The sequence below is a fragment of the Eucalyptus grandis genome, chromosome 7, assembly GCF_016545825.1.
Source record: "Eucalyptus grandis isolate ANBG69807.140 chromosome 7, ASM1654582v1, whole genome shotgun sequence".
Taxonomy (NCBI): Eukaryota; Viridiplantae; Streptophyta; class Magnoliopsida; order Myrtales; family Myrtaceae; genus Eucalyptus; species Eucalyptus grandis.
In genome coordinates this window covers 22,254,542-22,273,392 of record NC_052618.1, presented here as the reverse complement: position 1 = coordinate 22,273,392, position 18,851 = coordinate 22,254,542, and the positions used below count along the sequence as shown (strand labels likewise).

Here is an 18,851-nt window from a genome sequence, read left to right as displayed (position 1 = left end):
ACCATCGGCAACAACTAGCTAGAGAAGAAAGAAGGGAAGGAAAAAAAATCAGAAAATATTAAAAAATTATTATAAATCGTCAATGCCAGCGTCAGCTGCCTTACTTGGTACAGCCAATATCCACGTCGGTGATTTCCAATCAAAATTGGTTGGATTAACTCAATTGATAAAACGTAAAACGATTTAGAATTGAATTAGCAAAAGTGTAATAAGTTTAAATCTTTTTGGATAATTTTCCTTCCTTGACATATTCATATAGATTTTTGCGAACATTAACGATGTAAGTTAAGCTCATCGTATTGTTTCAAGCGAATGTCCTATTCATTTCTCGTAACCAGTTAAGCTCAATGTTATTCGTTCAGGACCGCATGCAAGATATGATTTTGAGTCGATTTCGCAGTCAGGCTTATATGCTTTGGACTAATAGTTGATGATCACATTGCAGATGGCGATGTCGAATTTCTCGGTCATTCCAAGGGGCATGGAAGGGATCGTAACGTATGTCAAAGAAAGGTACAACAACACGCCCTTGTTCATTACTGAGAATGGTATTGTGTCACTTTAGCAAATGTAAACCAACCCTTTATTCATCATCTATGTTTACCAAACAAGATAATCAATCAATTCCATCAATCAAACGAAAGATGCATCATTCTTACGCAGGGTATGCGCAACCTACAGGTCCGATCGACAATTCGCTGAATGACACGGAGAGATAGAGTACCGAGAGCTATCTCACCGTCTCAAGTGAAGTTATGAGGTATGTCTAGCGTTTCGTCCAGTTTTGAATGCCTTCAGTGTTCCTCGATTAACATCAATATTTCCTAAATATTGAAAAGGTGCATCAATATTTCCCGGAGTTGTTCAGAGGCTACTTCTTCTTTCTTAGTTTGATTAATAAATAAAAAAATGTCAATTTTCATATTGTTAAATCCGTCTTATACTGACTCTATATTACGTTTGTTCGCGACTAAGATTTTGATTTTAATTATTTCAGAAAAGGTGCGGAGGTGAGGGGATATTTCATCTGCTCTCTGCTAGAAACTTCGAATGGCTCCACGGATATTTGATACGATTTGGGCTGCATTATGTGGACTTCCGAACACTGCAGAGTACGCCCAAATGGTCAGCGACGCGGTACAAGGAGTTCCTCTCTGAAGACAACAAAATTCGAGCGATTCCAAAAACATCCACCTACAAAATGTAGCATCCGGTATCTTCAAAACAATCAAATTATGTTTGTAATAGTCAGAATATTATGTGCGATATTGTTTTAACTTCATCATGCGGTAATCACCTTTAGTGCCTCAGGTTGTATTTGAGAAAGTTTTTAACTGCCAATGCTTTTTATAAAATCCAGAAATATGCTGTATTTCTAGTCCTTCCGATCGCTGTGGATATACATTTTGATCTTTTTTTTGCGCTAGAAATTAAGAGGCAGAGAAGGTAAATTTCATAATCCTGAACTTACCAGCATTAAAAATTTGATATGAGTAATTCCCCATCGGGTCGGAGGATCATCATAGTATAAGTGTTTGACAATAACTCGGTATTCGCAGACGACCATTTCTTAGTCCAGCATGCTTGAGAAGATACACGATGGCTGAATTTGCGTGAGGGCAATTTATAGAGGAAGTGTTCGAACAAAGAGTAGAAAACGATTCATTGACTGTCTTGCCCGTTGTTCGCGGACATATATGCGTTTACGCCTTCTAAATAACTTCTCCAATTAACTAACGTGAGCTAAAGTGAGAAATTCTTTAAATAAGAACGATGTTTGGGATTACTAGGACCAGTATATGAAATTGAAACCAAATTTGCAGAGCAATCATATGTACGTAAGTAATGCCCAAGACTCCCGATATGTTGGTCAAGGAGAGGTTCATATAGCGGGCAAACTCACGTTAAACGACCTAAGACAAAAGTATGCATGTTCGGATGAAAGTAGAAACTTTTGTTAGCTTGCTCTTGAGCCAAAGCATTCCTGAAGACAGATTTAATGCTTCCCGGACCCTATATGCTACAATTGTTGACTGATGGTTCATATGATATCAAAGCATATGGAACCATTTCGGCTATGATCTGTACCTTCCTGTCAAAGTGCGTTATTATGAGATGTCTTGTGCTTAAACACGGATCTCGTGTTCGGCACCAAATTTCCTCATCCCCCATTTCGGCATGTAAATCTGATTGAATGCCCTTCAGTGCCTGCAGGGAAGTTCAGTGGAACAGTAGCTCCAAATTGAGGCCCGTCACTGAGCGACGGGCTTAAGGATGATGGGACAGTTCATATGGGAGCATCAAAGATCGTCTTCTCTGAGCAACATACTTCAGGACGGTACTGGTACGACTCATGATTCCTTGCATGGCATGGCCAGTCGGTTCATTTTTTGCGTCCACAGAAAACTGCCCAAAATTTTCAAAGCACGACAGACTGCGCATTATTGCTCGTTAGATCAGATTGCGTCCCACATAAAAGTTCATCTTTTCACCAGTTGCAGAGGTGTAGTTTCAGAGAAAATCGAGGTATGATGAAAATAAGAATTACACAGCGGCCAAGCCCAGATTATTTTAGTCAGCACCACATTCATATGACGGGCATTGAAGAGCACGCAATGTCAAACGACGATCATATACAACGCAGACAATGAACACATGAACAATAATTGCATCTCTCATGTCTTCAAGGTAATCCCTAAACCTTCTGGGTCCAAAAAGAAAGCCCCAGGAGCTACAGAATGTCCGCTCATGACTAGGAGAAATAAGGAACCCCCTTTAATATGGGATCTTAAAGACTACAATGAGAAAGGGGGTTCCAATACAGCATAACCGGACCAAGATCGCATGCCCCGTATAAACAGGCCTGGCTTAGGATAAAATAGTAAGTTAATCTTCTCCAAGTCGAAGATGTCCATGACTCTCTCTATCGCTCACTTGCTTAGTCAAGCTTGACATTCGAATACAGGAGGGTGTCCCTTGTTAGAGGCATGTTCAGAAGGAGATAGACCTGCACATAATCACAAAGAAGAGTGTTGAACAGACCTCCGCAAAAAAAAAAAAAAAAAAAAAAAAAAAAAAGTGGCTTTGGGCAGTACTCAGCAGCGTAGCTGGAAAACAAAGTACGGGACATCCAAATGACGAATCTTACCCCCAACAGAACGGAAATAAGAAGAATAAGCCCGGTTACCCAAGCAAGAGTCAATCTAACCAACGCCACTTCAGCAGCTTTAGTTGCATTTGCCGAGGCTTCACTTTCTGCCAACCACCGCACTGATGGCCGAGAAGTAAAAGTCACGTCTAACAAAGAATCTGACTGGGAAGAGGCCGCATCGCCCAAAAGAATCACTCCAACAATTTGCCCTGTCCATTGCAGTATGCATTCAGTTTTTTTTCCTTTTTTTTTGGTCAGAAAATGCATCGAGTATTTATGAACCAAAATTTGAAAGACATTTACGTAACATCAGCATGCCTGGGCAAACACAGTCATGCATGTCAGAATCACTATTGCCAATATGGAATGTGGAATTCTAATTTCTTCTTTTCCAAATTCCATAATTGCCAACTTGTTTCCACTCTCTGTCAAAACGTAAAATTTTATTCGAACTTTATAAAATATAATTAAAACATTATACAAATCTACATATCTATAATTACATTTTGAAAGGTTTTAGTGTTCCCTGTTAACTAAAAATAAAAGTGCTTGAGCACAAGATTTGAGAAAAAAAGGTTCAAAACTAAAGGCCACTCTATACAGATAAAGCATAGATGAGAATGAATAAGTGCCTACTCAAGATTAATAGCAAATTTGAATTATCACTTCATTATCATCATTGTTCAGAAAATGAAAATTCATTTTGGGTCATAGTTAACTAAATAGATCATGTATGCTGGGGGTCACAGTACAGGAAGTGAATACACCAAATGCCGTGAAAGTGGTACATTAGGGAAGGCTTAGTGAGTTGACTAATTCAGGTCACAGTAAACTTTCAAGCATTTGTTATAATCTTATATAAGAATATAATAGTTCATTTAAGCTTTATTTGTTTAAAACACTGCAACATTGGCTACTTTTAATCAAATCAACTAATAGAATTAGCAATTCAACTTGTCTTCTATGATTCCAAAAGCCTAAATTATGTTTGAGATGCAGAAGGTCATCTTTTAGACAAACCTAGACTACATTTGTGTTGATATTTTTTAATTCAAGAATACATGGTGGGCTTGGTCCATTCGCCAATTTTGGTGAGCTATGTACCCAAAATCGGAATGACAATCCCGGATTGAGGTTTTTGCAGGTGTACAGAGATGCCACTAACATTGTTTCAGACCAAGAACTATGCCAGCATCTGAGAAGATTGCTTGCTTACATTAAGTTTCTCATCACTTGACTTATTATCACCAAATTGTCAGAAACTAGAGTCACCAAGTAAATTTTTAGGCAAGCAAAACTGACCTTTGTATGCTTCCTGCAAAAGATCATATGACCTGGACAAGGTAGCAAGCAATAAAAGTAATCCTTGTTCAGCAAAACCTTCAGTTCCATGCTCCTCCTTTAAGACCTGCACCAATAAGGGTGAAAAACTGTGAAGACACTAATTACAAGAATAAACATCGGCTAAAGCATTACTGCATGGTGGACGGCTTCATTTCCCTTTCTTCAGGGATATTTTTTTTTTCAGTCACTCCATCGTCGTCCAAATATAGTAAGTACAGAAATTCACAGGCAAGCATACTTTGGCATGAAGTTACATTGCTACATCACAAGCATGATAATAGGACAGCAGAAATGTTTAACACACTTTTCTTTGTACATACTCTAAAGCATACTTGGCGCCACACCCAAATTACACCTTACATATGATGAGACAGGAAATCAATCTTTTCTTAATCCTGGTCAAAGCACCTTCTTAAATCAAAAGGAAACATTCTTCCATCATTACTATGATACCAAGTTACACCTTATAAATGATGAGACAGGAAATCAATCTTTTCTTAATCCCAGTCAAAGCACCATCTTAAATCAAAAGGAAACATTCTTCCATCATTACTATGATATCCAACAAATCAACAGGGAACTCCCAGTAAAAGTATATAAAGAAATCACACTTCCTCATTATTATAAATGAAGGAATAGCACCTTATGTCATACTCTAAAAACAACAGCCTGTCTAATGAGAAAACTGAAAACTGCCAGAGCAGAAGCAAAACTGTATTACTGTAATGAATGAAAGGGTTGGGTTGGTGAATGATAGGGGTGATGAATGGATCTCCCAGACAACAAGCAAAGAGCAGAGTAACAATGCAAGGAGGCTTAAATGAGTTAAGCTTCTTCCTTTCTAAGGAAGTAAGTGAAGGAAACAAGAGCTGCAGAAGAAGATCAATGCGAGGTAGAGCAGAGGACAGTGCAGCAACAAAGGAAGGCAGGCAGTGAGTGGAGGTGGAGGAAGAGGAAAGCTATTAAGACAACTTCTAACTACAAGCCCTGGTGCTTAAGAAGTTTTGTGCTTCATTGCATCAATAAGTGCAGTTCAAGAATAGTTTTGCAATCCTAAAATAATTTCGTAAACAGCTAACTTCTACGTTAAGCCAAGATAAGTTCTCCCCTGAGATTCACTTTCAGTATACCTACGTGCATCACTAACTCCATTTTTGACATAAAACCACAAATTCACGTCAAGTAGCTTCCACTATGAAGCAATGCACCTTCTTGGCTTTTACAAACAATGTCTCACAGATAATCTCAAAGAAAGAAGACACAACGAAGGTAAACTATTACCTTAATACCATCGAAACAGCCTTTGATCAACTCGGCAGGTCTTCTTGTGCCTTGTGAAAAATCTTCATGCATATCTTTAGCCCTTCTTACACCATGAACAAGAGATATAAGACTACCTATGTATTGCCTATCTGCTTCCTGCAGGAAAAGAAAGAATGCAACCCTTGCAGATTAGAAAGCAAATTCTAGCTGAAAACCATAACTCACCAAAAAAAAAAAAAGTTGATTTAATACGATAGCTTACAGGCATCATAACTTAAGATAAGGAATGTGACTTATAAAGTAATATTAAAAATACAGACAATTTCAAATATTTGGATGCTGTAAAAAGACCTTTGACATATGAAGACTCATCTTCCTGCCATTTCCGAGAGGGAAAGTCAATTCCCCTTTCAATGATTCTGACATATCGGTGACATAAGATCCACCCATCCAGGATGCCTAGACAGATACAGAGTTTAAATCATTCATTAACATAGTAGTGCAGAACAAAGAAAGAAGGAAAAGAAAAATAAAGCAAACACATAACTTACAAATTTGCCAATTTCATCATCACTGAGAGATGCAAAATCAGATGCTGAGGGCTCATCAAGGGAAACTAATAACGCTTCTTCCTCTGCAGTAAAATAAATCAATGATAATCCCAAAAACAACCGAGAGTATTTTAGCAGGATGGCCTTGTTTTTTATTTTTTTGCTTGGAAAAGTGCCCTTATCCATTCTAACAAAGAATTTACCTGGGAGTCGAATTTCAGCTTTATCTGACCCAGATATAACCTTCTCTGTGAAGGCATTTGTAAATAGATTGGATTTGAACAAGGGAAGAAGATCTACAAACGAAATAGACATGTTATAGCCAAAATAAACACTCAAGACTACAGGTTACTTGGAAAACAAACAGCCAGCCAGACCTTTGACTCCTGTCACCTCCAAAACAAAAGCAGCACGAGGTCTATCGAACGGATTTGGCATGAGAACCTCATTCAACTATGAAGGTGTCAAAAATTTGTCAAAGACATTTTAACTAAAAAGATAGACATCAAGAAAGAAACTAGAATGATCATATTGTCTGAATGAGAAGAAAACAAACCTTGGAAGAACCAGTTTCTGAAAGTGAAACGGGGGGTTCCAAGCCAAGTAGTACTGACACTGCAGCACCAACTTCTGATGGCGACACTGCAGTATGACATGTCGAGTCAAAGAAATGTATGCCAACATGCATATATAACAAAAGCTAATCAAATCAAGAAATAAAGCCAGATAACTGTCAGTTTAATACAACTTTGGATGGATAACTAATCAGAATCTGAATTATGTCAGATTTGCTAATTACTAGTGAATCACAAGTCACCACCATCCAGATCAATGGCAAGAGGGATGGCTCCAGGAAAGTTACTAATGAAAAAGAAACAATGGTCAGATCACTTTCGACTTAACAATAACTCATCTCAAAGTTCAGAGTCGACAATTCCTTCAACCTACGCTCTATCAATTTCGCCTACTTGTTCTTCCAAGCTCCAGTAGAAACTCAAGCACATAACGACGATCAAGCCTATATTGATTATTTATCGATTTGACAGAACGCCAAAAGTTGTATTCCACTTCCCCTTTCTCTCCCAGCAACCGAACAAAGCCTAACGCCATCGGATTTCTCAGTAAAAACCAAGCTCAAAAAAATCAACATCTACGAAATCCAGCGGCAACTAGACCTCCGCCAAGCAACTATCCACATAAATGGAAAAACGAAGTCAGTCGTCACTCCATGATTGAATTACCTCAGAAGCGTCATCAGGGATCGATGGCGAAGATACTGGTGATTCGAGCTATCCACGAAGAAGACAGAACCGCCGAATTCAGCCTGGCGAAATCAACCGATTCGTTCAAGAACGCAAGCGCGTAGATCGATGCGATGCGATGGCAGGCAAATCGAGAAAAGGCAAAAAACGCGATCGCGCACGCCCGCGAATCGGCGACGACGAACGAATGCTAAAACTGCGACGCACCTTTGCGATAAGGAAAAGAGAGGAAGAGATTGACAGGAGCAGAAGAGCGCCCCGAATTCGCATTTCCATCCTTTTGAGAGAGAGAGAGAGAGAGAGAGCGATGATGGATCTCGTTTTGCTGGTAGGAGAAGGACGAGGACGAGGAGGAAGCGACGTCGGTTCGGAGGGATTTAGTTGGGCCGAATACTTCATTGGCCCAATTGAGGAATTGACTTTGACACGTGCGAAAAAAATATATATATATAGTGCACCTCCAACAAATTTGTCTCAGACTAGATTTTTGACACCAAAAATTTCAAACTTGTATATTTATGATATATTTGCCCTCCATTAATATTAAATTACTGTATATTAATTTGAGGTTTTACTTTCTGATTATTATAGCTGTAAATTTGTTGCAAATATACCAATTGAGGTTTTTTATGATCAAAAAAACTAATTTATAGTAATTTTATCACACATAAATTGGGATTTTTCAATGTATTAACTACTTTCATAAATATTTAAATCTCAAATATCATTGTGTTTATCTTCGAATTTTGGAAGAAGTCGCGAGTAACAAGTGAGGGCAGTTCATAAACGCAGGCAGAGTTCATTTCGAAATTTTCCCAAATTCCCATTCTCTTTACTTCCTCCCTCTGAGCACGAAGTTTCGCTTTGTGTTTCTTCGAGTTTGTCTTTTCTTGATACGCCAGTCAATGATTGCACTGATTTATGCTATCCCAACCCACAGGCCCTTTCCTCCAAATAGGCCCGGCGGGTTCAGATCCCAACCACAGTTTACACGGCCACTCAACTAATGAGACTTCACTTGTACTATGTTAAAAAATATATATATTATATTAATAATTCGTATTTTGCAAAACAAACCCAGTTCAGCCAGTAGATCGCGAATCAGCTTGGAATCAACCAGTTCCAAGTAGAATCGGTTCGATCCCTAATTCCAACTTTTTAAGATTGGAACCTAAGATGGTAGGTTCCAAGATTTGATCCCGAAACCGACCAACCATGAAAATGATCACCCCTAATGTCATATAACCCACTTTATTCAAGCATGTCTTGTTTGTACAATCTGACGTGTTTATTAAAGGGATCGTGTTTGGGTTAACCACATTCACGTTACCCTCTTTCAACACAACACAAGATTTATTTAATGCAGCAACGATTTCCATTATTTGTTGCAGAAGATAAGCACACTAAACTTGAAGTGCCATCGGAGGACAACCAAGTTATTCAATGAAAACGAGGACAGCCAACTGTGAATACCGATCCCAAAATCTAACAACCTTTATCCCAAAATGCGAGTTTGTTTCTGTATGCCAAAGAAACACACCACAGTATCCGGGAATTCAATAGAAAGCTTAAAATGGCAGATCTCCGAAATAAAATCTACTGACCTTGGTTTTATTATAATGAAGACTATGGCAATAGATATACAAAGAGTAAGAATTTTTGTCAAACCTCCCATTTGATGTCAACCAATCCTCTGGAGGCTACCACCAAAAGTAGCAGCCAATAAAACAGAGCGAGAGAGAGACAGAGAGACAGAGATTCAGAGAGAGACGTTGACATTCAGTAGTACCTGCGGCCTCCCATGGCGTTGCATGAAATAGCTATGACTTGAGAAGCTTGCAGGCTACTATTATGGCCCATATGTAAGTAATCTTCCTCAAGATATAAAATTGATATGGCATTAGTAGCACAAAAATGATCTGCAGCCAATGAGAATCGTCTTCGAACACCCATCATCCCAAGTGGGGCGAACAACATAGATACCAACTCAATCATGAGAAAACATCAACTCTTTGCATTTAATTTCTCAAGTAGAATCTTGTTTAGAGTCCTGGGTTCGCTTTTGCCCTTTGACGCTTTCATTACCTGCATATGAAAGCTAGTCAGAATCTCTTGCCATCCATTGAGCAAATGAGAATTTCAACTGAAGTAGCAAATTGGACAGAACACAACAGTTGAGCTGCTTTTCCTGGGTAGCAAACTTTCTTATACCTGGCCGGCAAAATAGCCTTGAAGCTTAGTTTTGCCTCCACGATACTGTTCCAATTGCTTAGGGTTATCTAAAAGCACTTTGTCCACCATCTTCTCAATTTCAGCTGGATCAGCGATCTGTTATTTTATGCAATGAGTGAAACATCCAAAGGGGTAATGACACCAACTCCAACACAAAATGAAAATGCACACTTCTGGTAATAGATTTGTGGAGAATACATCCGACACCAGTCATCTCAATATGGCAATAATTGGGTTGTGATGAGCCCCTTCGGGCCTGTTTGGCAACTTGCCAAACAGTCTGCATTCTGATTTTTTGTTCAGTAATCGGTTTGAGACGAGAATCGCGTTTGGTAAACTTTTGTTCCCGAGAACAAATTGTTGCCGAGAACGATTTTGGACAAGATTTGAGAATTAAAAAAAAATTTGATTCTACGTCCGAAAATCAAAAAAAGAATCAAAAGATAAAACTTTTATTCTTCTCTTTCAACATCTCGATTGCCGTTCGCCATCGCCCGCCGCCGTCTACCGCCGCCCCCGCCGCCGCCGCCGGTCCGGCGAGGTCACCAAAGGCTCACCAAGCCGGGCGAGGTCCGCAAGCTCACCGGAGGCAAGCCCGGCCCACCGGCGAGGCCCGGCCTTGCCGGTGGCCAGCCGCCTCGCCTGCCACCGCCAAGGCTCACCGACGAAGGCCGGCCCTCGCTCGGGTGTCGCGGTCCGGCGACCGGCCAAATGAAGAAGAAGAATAGGAAAAAGGGGAAAAAAAAAAAAAAAGGAAAAAGTAAAGAAAAAAATAAAAAGTAAAGAAATTATTTAAAATTTATTTAAAAATCAAAAGAAATTAATTTGGAATAGAATCAATTAATATGGTACCAAACGCAATTCTATTCCGAATAAAAATTTGAACAGATTACCAAACGCGCTTTTACTCGTAATCGTTCCCGAAAACAATCAAAAATAATCATTTCTAGTCGAATCGCCTCCCAGAATGTAATCGTTACTAAACGTGCCCGACCAGATTATCACTTACCACTAAAAGTCAAATATTACATGTGATACACAATACACCAAAAAGAAAATCCAGAAACTACTCGCAAATTTTGTATAAAGAAAGACTAAAAGAAAGTGCAGAGAAGCAGCTGATTCTTGGATGATTGAGAAGGCTCCTACACAATATCATGTTATCTCCCAGGAAGCACTACCTACCTTTAAAAGCCATCAAAGGTGCCTTCTAAGATTTACTTTTTAAACTGATGCTTAGTTCTTATGGATAGAATGAACTTTGTGCAGATCATCAAAGACCAAAAATGGACCAAAATAGAAGAGCAGCATGGTAAGAACCGTGAATGCTATCAGCAATAAACTAAATTAACTCATCCAAATCACAATGGCACAGAGAGTTTCAATTGGAGTAAATGTCACATATTGTTCAATTCCAATACATGCAAAACTCTAGTTACTAGAAACACAAAGGCAAACTATTGCCACGACTGGTTGATCTACACCAAATTCACCCCCCCCCCAAAAAACACACACACACACACACACACACACACACACACACACATAGAATATACAACTATTCAGTACCTACACAGTACACAAACACACAGAGCGCAGCACACGCATGTATTGACGACTAAACATGCCTGCCTGCACCCACATCCACCCACACACAGACAGAAACCATTGGCACATAAGCATGCATGCATGCATTTCCTGTTCAGAACGCCCGGTTTAAATATGAGTAGCTTAGTTTGTTACTTTGTACCACAGCCTCAATTACAGATTCATCCCTAAGGTCATTCTAACCCTAGTTCTGAATCTGTTAAATGAGACCCGAGATTTTAACAGTAGAGAAAAGAACTTGCCTGGACCAGGTCCTTTTCTTCAATCATTCCCTTCACTGTTCCACCTTTAGCCATTAGCTCAAACAATATCTGCACCAAAATGAATGACAATAGCAACATTGAGATCTGTTCTATGAGAAAAACTAACAGCCCAACCTTTGCATTAATCAGGAAAGACAGAATCCTAAACACTCAGAAGATGGATCTGTCCAACAAAACTAACGTAACATTCACAAACAAAAATGATATTCACACTCAGTTCTACTAGTCAAAGAAAATAGTAATTAACCCTCCCACACATCCCCAAAATTTAATAGTCAAACATAACAGGAAAAATCATGATCATGTTAGGGTAGATCCAACCATAATTGTAGCAAGACCTTCTTGTATTTGACATGAGAAATCATTCTACTGACACAACAAGTTGCAGAAGCACAAGTCCCAGAACACAAGAACTATCAACTGCAAAATTAGTTAAGAGATAGTACTGAGAATTGGAAAGCATATATATATGAGAGCATGTTTTACCTCTTTTCCTATCTTCCCACTAATAGTCCCTCCTTTGATAGAAGCTATCAGCTCTGCCAACTCTTGAGGCGTCAGTTTAATATCATCGATGGACAACTTTTCATTTTTCATGTAGGCAGCAATATCGCCCATTATCCAGTTGGCTGCCAGCTTCACATCAGCACCCTTTGCAATAGTTGCATCAAAAAACTCAGCTACCTTCACCAGTGAAAAGGCAAAACAAATGTTAGAGAGAGTTTAGACTAGTAAACACTAGTACAAATCAAGGTCAGTAACCAGTGATCAAACCTTGAATTGGAAATACAAAAGCAAACACAGTGCATGCAGAGACGATGATTTGAGGTCAGTAACCAGTGCATGTTCTATCCTTCCTTGATATGTTTCAGAAAGTATTAGACTTCAGTATGAATTATGAAAAACTGGTAAAAGATATGGACAAGATTTCATCAGGAAGTCATATTCGAGAAATTTTGGTCATTTAATGCTAAATGGAGTCTTAGTAACAAACGAAAAATAGAACTCACATCATCAAATATTGTTTTTCCCCCTTTATTAAGTCAGTTTGATATGGGAAATAGTGTTTCTTCTTAAGCCACTGGCTTCCATTTCATTCTTTCTAGACTGGTATAATTTTGCCTTTGGCAGCTCACAGGAGGTGTCCAGCTTTAGGAAAGAATTGCATTAAACATGCCACAATAAGTAAGATCCTTCATGACTGCATTAAAAAGCAAGAACTTACATTCACATCATTTGCAAGGAAAAGGATGTCTTGCATGCTGAGTCCCATCTTTTCATACCTTCTGCGCTTCACTTCTGGAAGTTCGGGCAGACAATTACAAATGCTATCGACATAATCTTTAGTAAGAATAACCCCAGGCAAATCTGGCTCTGGAAAGTATCTGTAATCTGAAAGTCCTTCCTTTTTCCTCATTGTAACTGTTTTCTAGACAAAGCCCAAGAAGTAAGCACAGGATATGAAGAATAGAAATCACTAATGTTGAGTGCGTAAACTGAATTTTCAGCTTGTAAATGAAAGAACATAATGGTGAACCTGAGAGCCTTCTTCCCAAAGACGAGTTTCCTGCACAATCTGATCATCCTGACCTTCACTTAGGAGAAGAGCCTGCCTTACAATCTCAAAGTCAATGGCCCTATTTACCGAAGAAAAGGAATTCAGATTCTTTATCTCAACCTGCCAAAAGAAAACAAAATCAAAAACCACTTTAGCAATATATTGCATGCAATTTACTTAAGAAAAACTACCTCAATCCTGCTATTTAAATGCTCTATTCCTAATCACTACATTATAAGCAGATGTAGTAAATCTACTCAAGCGTGAGAATAATAAGGGAAAAGATACACAAGCAGTGATAAACAGCTGAAGAGATGATGTCTGAAAGTACTTTTCTTGCTCATTGATTGCAAAAGGTATAATTCTAGCCTATACTTTTCTTGTTCTTTTAACAATCCTTCATCGGGAATAACAGGAAGTGCTGCTGTCCATCATAATCACCACGAATTATGAGTGATCTTGAGCAAGACTATAACTTTCGATTTTCGATTGAGAATGTAAGTTCCTCTCTTAGGATTCAATATATCCACTTAACAATTAGGCTGAACCAACAGCAGGAAAAGAAGAAAAAAGTTGAAAGTGCTCTTATGAAGTAGCACAATGATATCACTTCCCTTTTAATTACTTAACATGATTCAGGAAAATTTCTTTAATTGGCTCACCCATAGAAAAATAACCTAAGAATACTAACCTGCCTATCACATAAATATATAATAGTCATATTGAAAAATCATATCTTAAAATGAAAAATTGCACCAAATGCCAAAGATAGGGCAGTCATATATGCAAGTCTGAAAACGTAATAATAATACAAAATATATGCATTCAGAAGTTTAAATGGGTATAATTAATCTTGCACTCGAATTGACGGATCATGAGTCACAAAATTACAGATACGAAAGAATATTCTTACCTTCGTGCCAAATTTCACTTGCCCAATAGGCCGAACAGAAATGTTAACATCACAACGCAGTGAACCTTCCTGCATATTGCCATTACCGACACCAAGATATCGAACCAACCTCTGTAGTTCTGCTGCATACTCTGCCGCTTCAATACCATTTCGCATGTCAGGCTCAGAGACGATTTCAAGCAATGGTACTCCTGCTCTATTTAAATCAACCTGCATGCAAGACCAATATCACTTAGCATAAATACCACCCACTCATCATCAAATCCAGAAGAACAAATAGCCCCAGGCAACAAAATAGCTATATCTGGGTAGAATACTGTGCATAAATCAGTTACTAAACAATTATCAACATATTGCCAACCAAAGGGGGTCTAAATGTTCTCCACATGAAACATACCAAATTTATGAACCATGACCTAAGTAATTGAACATATATTGCCAACCAAAGGGGCTCAAAATGTTTTCCACTCGAAAATAAACCAAATTATGAACCATGACTTATGTAATAGAATCTCACAGGCATGACAAATACTTGGCCAGATGGATTTTGGGAGAAGAGTTATTCAAAATAACGTAAACAGCAAGGCTTACAATTAAAGAGTACAAAAAGAGTTAAGTAATTTCCTGAGAATAACTCCCATTTCCAGAGTGAAGTAGCTTTCCTGCATCCTCTTCCATATGAACCCTAGTTATGCCAAACCTCCTGTGTCCACCACCAAATTCCACCGGGAGATCCAGATCTATGTGACCACCATAAGCAACCGGGACATCAAATTGGGATATTTGATAACCTTTTGGGAGATCTGGATAGAAGTACTGCTTCCTGTCAAACTTTGATTTTAAGTTCAACTTGCAATTGAGAGCAAGACCCAATTTCACAGCGCATTCAATGACCTTTGAGTTCAGAACTGGCAATGCACCAGGCAAACCCATGCATACAGGGCAGATATTGGTGTTCGGTTGAGACCCATAATGGTAAGGGCAACTGCAGAAGGCCTTGGTAAGCGTTGAGAGCTGTACGTGAGTCTCTATGCCAATTATTGCTTCATAATCTTTTAGCACATCATCAAGTCCTTTCTCCTTTCTGTGTGGGGAGATTTTGATTGGCGTCGACTGGCTTCCTTGTGTTGCTGTTTGAGCTTCTGTAGTGCTCATTGCGCAATAGAATACATGACTCTTTCTTCTCAAGAATGCAGCATAATTCAGCAATGGAGGATACATCCGGATCCCTCTGCATAATAACAAAGCCATCCTGATGGATAGATGTCACAATGCTGAGCTGCCAAAGAGCCACGCCTGCAAGAAAAATAAAGCATGTTTACAACAGTCGGCAAAACCAACAGCTTGAATGAGTCCATAACCTCAACAAACCCTCTAAACCAACCCCAAAATAAATAAAGAAAATTTTTTACTGATGTATCATGTCTACAAGTTGTATCAATTACTCCAAAAGCTTAACTCTAAGTAATTTGCATATCCGACAAATTTGTATCTCCGACAAATTTGTATCATGTCTACACACTTTCAAAATTTCAAAACAGCATCCTAGCTTTTCTGAGTCCACTAATGTAGTTAGGGTGTCATGGGTAACTGCGCTGGAAGCATCATCAGCTTTGTAATTTTCTTCACGTGCCTCGTGCTTACTATGACCACTCTCACTCTCACTCTCATTGTGTTCTTCATCCTCTGAAACATTCTCATCCTCCGCTTGACCCTCTTTGTCCTCCCCATCATCACCTTCAGTCTCCCTCTCATCATTATCCTCTTCTCTCTCTTTCTCCTCATCTATGAACTCCTCTTCACGATCAACTTCTCCCTGCACTTTCTCTTCATCAGGCTCATCGTTCTCATCCTCTCCACCTTCTCTCACTACTTCCGGATCATTAATCCTATTTTCCTCTTCTTCACGCTCTTCTTCCTCTTCATGTCTCCTTGCAGCTTCTTGATCTGTTACACTATCATTTGCATCCTCTCTTTCATCATGTTCGTGATTGTTCCCCTCTTCTCCCAGCCCTACCTCTTGCTTACTTGTTTCTTCATCATGCTCTTCGTTGTGCTGGTTTTCGTCATTCTCCTCTCTGCTTTCCTCTTTATCTATTGTACTCGCTTCATCAATCTCCTCTCTGCTTTCCTCTTCATCTTCCACATGATTCGTGATTGTAGCCATTTCATCCCTAAGAGGATGAAGATCCTTTCTCCCAAACTTCACAGCACGACCACTTTCTTCTTTTGCTGCTGTTTTGGCATCCTTCTCATTCAGTTCCCTCTTCTTATCATGTGAGTACTTAACTTGATATATCAACCAGAAGCATATACCAAGCAAAAGTAAAATCTGCAGACCATGTTTTATCTTCACGCCTTTAGATCTCTGATTTCTACTCGATGACTTCTTGAACATCATGATACCTTTCACAATCTTACAGTAAGTTTAGCAAAGCCTGACCAGAATTCACAGTGGGTCAATTTACCAAAACAGAACAAGATGAACGACAAGATAAATGAGAAAAGGTAAGAGTAATACAATACGACACTCCATCAGCCTATCACAACGACCTACAGGTTGTTCCCTCACAAAGTCGATATAACAACTCCACATAAAGTCCCAATTGCTAACCCTTGGCATGTTTCACAGATCGCTCCAGATAGCTTCGCACGGACATTCAGAAACCAGTCTATAGGAACGATTACCCATCCATCTTCCCACTAAGTTCTAATCCAAAGTTGGCCACGATAAATAAGATTATTAGGTAGTTAATTCAATTCCTGAACAATCATCTCCAAGAAACACTCAGCCATTAACAAGAACCTCAGAGGAGCTACCATTTGCAGTAATTTGGCACGAATCGACCTATTCGGGACTTCCCTTCGTCTTGAATTCATATACAAGAGGGCAAAAAAAAAAAAAAAAAAAAAAGAACTGCGACCATTTTCGTTTCTCAGCGATTACAAGGTGCCCTCGTCTCACACTAACCTCAACCATCTACAGTCTTTCTTGAATACCCTGCAAACTACAGGGACGCCGAACCAAAACCCAACAAGATTACGACCCAAAAGGGAAAAAAAGGAGAGGAGGGCAAAGGAGCGAACCCAAGAAGATGAATTCAAACCACGATCAGACACAGGACTCAAAACCCATCATCAGACCCCCGGAACCCCAAATCTTGCCTCGTTCGAGAACGAATTGTAGAGACAATCATCAACAAAACCGAGCAATACCCTCGACAGAACAGAAGAGAGAGAGAGAGAGAGAGAGAGAGAGAGAGGGAGAGAAAAGTGGCTGCAGAAGGGAAGTGGAAGGACAGGAGACTACCTGGCCGGAGGGAGCAGCGAGCAAAGTGGAGTAAAGAGAAAGCGAAGCAGGGCGAAGAAGAGGAATAGAGCTCCGTCGAGGTAACGAGAGTTTACAGGGATCCAAAACCGAGAACGACCACTGTCGTCGAGTATATCGATATAATAATAATATATATATATATATATATATATATATATATATATATTCTACTGTAAAAGAAACAAAGAAATGATATAGCATATAATAAAATGAAATTTGCAGAAAAAGAGAGGGAGGAAAAAAGGAAAAAAAAAAACCAAAAAAAGAGAAACTGTCGGGACACTGCCGTCGTCGCCGCCGTGATATTGACGGAGCTTCTAAAGTGATTGTTGAAAAAAGAGTTAAAATTTCTTGAGAATTCAAATTTTATAAAATAAAATAAAATAAAATAAAAAAAGGTTTCAACCTGAAATGTGGTTTTGATGTGGGAAAATTAGTCATAAGGGTTGGCCCCATGAAGGCAATGCGTAGGGGTGGTAGATTTTAGATTGGATCGGTTTACATTTGTGGAATCATAAACCGACCGGATCATAGAACCGGTGATTTCTTTTGTTTTTTGGTTTCTTATAAATCCCTAAAAGTGAGAGTTTTCAAATATTAAAAGAAAAATAATTTAATAATTAGGGTTTGTTTCATAATAATTTTTTTAATAATTAGGGTTTGTTTCATAATAAAAAAATTAATAAATCTTGGCGGATCCATTAGTCCAACAGATTTCTTATTTAGGTGCTTGCCCATGGCCGGCAAAGGGGTGGAGGCCTTGCTCAAACCTTGTCGATTCACAAGTTGGGAAAAGAAAAGGAAAGGAAAAGAAAAAAGTAATAAAAAATTTAATAAAAATTCGAAAAGATTTTAAATGTCATCATTAGACACCTCACCTAAAGTCGTTTGATGTTTATGTTGACAATTTTTGGCCAAAATTAGCTAGATATACTACATTAATAAATTATCAAAAACTTTAAAATTCAATTGGCACAATTGAAAGATTTAGAATTGAATTAATGCAAATGTAATAGGTTTTAGAATTTTTTGATAATTTTTTATGTCATAATTCTTTCTTGTATCTAAGTCTTGAATTTTAATTATTTATTTTTATTTTTATATATGTTTTTGCTTACAATCGATCTGTTGGTCACTCACGTGTCCTTTCCCTTTTTCTCCTCTCAAATTGAGGTTGTGGCTTGGAATTTTGCACGATAGATACGTTGCTGAAAAGAGCAGGGGGTCCATAAATGAGCTGTCAGCGTAGGTAAGATCATGCATTCTTGGACATCGCCAATTAAACCTATTAGCGACTTTGGAACGAACGGACATTGACATTTCATTGTTGTGCATCCTCACTCACGATGCACGTAATCGGACAGACGAGGACACG

At 38.8% G+C, this 18,851-nt stretch overlaps 3 protein-coding genes across 5 annotated transcripts; all 3 read right to left on the bottom strand.

The window, feature by feature from the left end:
- Positions 1 to 2,544: 2,544 nt before the first annotated feature.
- LOC104453049 lies at positions 2,545 to 7,419 on the bottom strand. The gene is made up of 10 exons (XM_039317616.1): positions 7,278 to 7,419; positions 6,866 to 6,951; positions 6,687 to 6,762; positions 6,513 to 6,605; positions 6,310 to 6,392; positions 6,110 to 6,217; positions 5,777 to 5,914; positions 4,454 to 4,559; positions 3,149 to 3,360; positions 2,545 to 3,007 (listed from the first exon to the last, which is right to left on the bottom strand). The coding sequence occupies exons 1-10, from the start codon at positions 7,417 to 7,419 to the stop codon at positions 2,939 to 2,941; spliced, it is 1,113 nt and encodes a 370-aa protein (XP_039173550.1). The 3' UTR covers positions 2,545 to 2,938.
- Positions 7,420 to 9,154: 1,735 nt separating this feature from the next.
- On the bottom strand, positions 9,155 to 17,589 carry LOC104453048 (glutamyl-tRNA(Gln) amidotransferase subunit B, chloroplastic/mitochondrial). 3 transcript variants are annotated; one of them, XM_010067549.3, is made up of 9 exons: positions 17,456 to 17,589; positions 14,770 to 15,441; positions 14,146 to 14,355; positions 13,212 to 13,352; positions 12,900 to 13,103; positions 12,161 to 12,358; positions 11,654 to 11,722; positions 9,783 to 9,899; positions 9,155 to 9,656 (listed from the first exon to the last, which is right to left on the bottom strand). In XM_010067549.3, exons 2-9 carry the CDS (start codon positions 15,394 to 15,396, stop codon positions 9,576 to 9,578), a joined length of 1,647 nt encoding a protein of 548 aa, XP_010065851.2. In that variant the 5' UTR covers positions 15,397 to 15,441; positions 17,456 to 17,589; the 3' UTR covers positions 9,155 to 9,575. The 3 variants fall into 3 exon arrangements, with proteins under 3 accessions (XP_010065851.2, XP_018733296.2, XP_039173943.1); XM_018877751.2 differs by lacking the exon at positions 17,456 to 17,589 and adding an exon at positions 17,233 to 17,428; XM_039318009.1 differs by lacking the exon at positions 17,456 to 17,589 and adding an exon at positions 15,605 to 15,719.
- On the bottom strand, positions 15,412 to 16,546 carry LOC104453047 (retrotransposon-like protein 1). Its single transcript, XM_018877155.1, has 2 exons — positions 15,668 to 16,546; positions 15,412 to 15,441 (listed from the first exon to the last, which is right to left on the bottom strand). Exons 1-2 carry the CDS (start codon positions 16,544 to 16,546, stop codon positions 15,412 to 15,414), a joined length of 909 nt encoding a protein of 302 aa, XP_018732700.1.
- Positions 17,590 to 18,851: the final 1,262 nt, after the last annotated feature.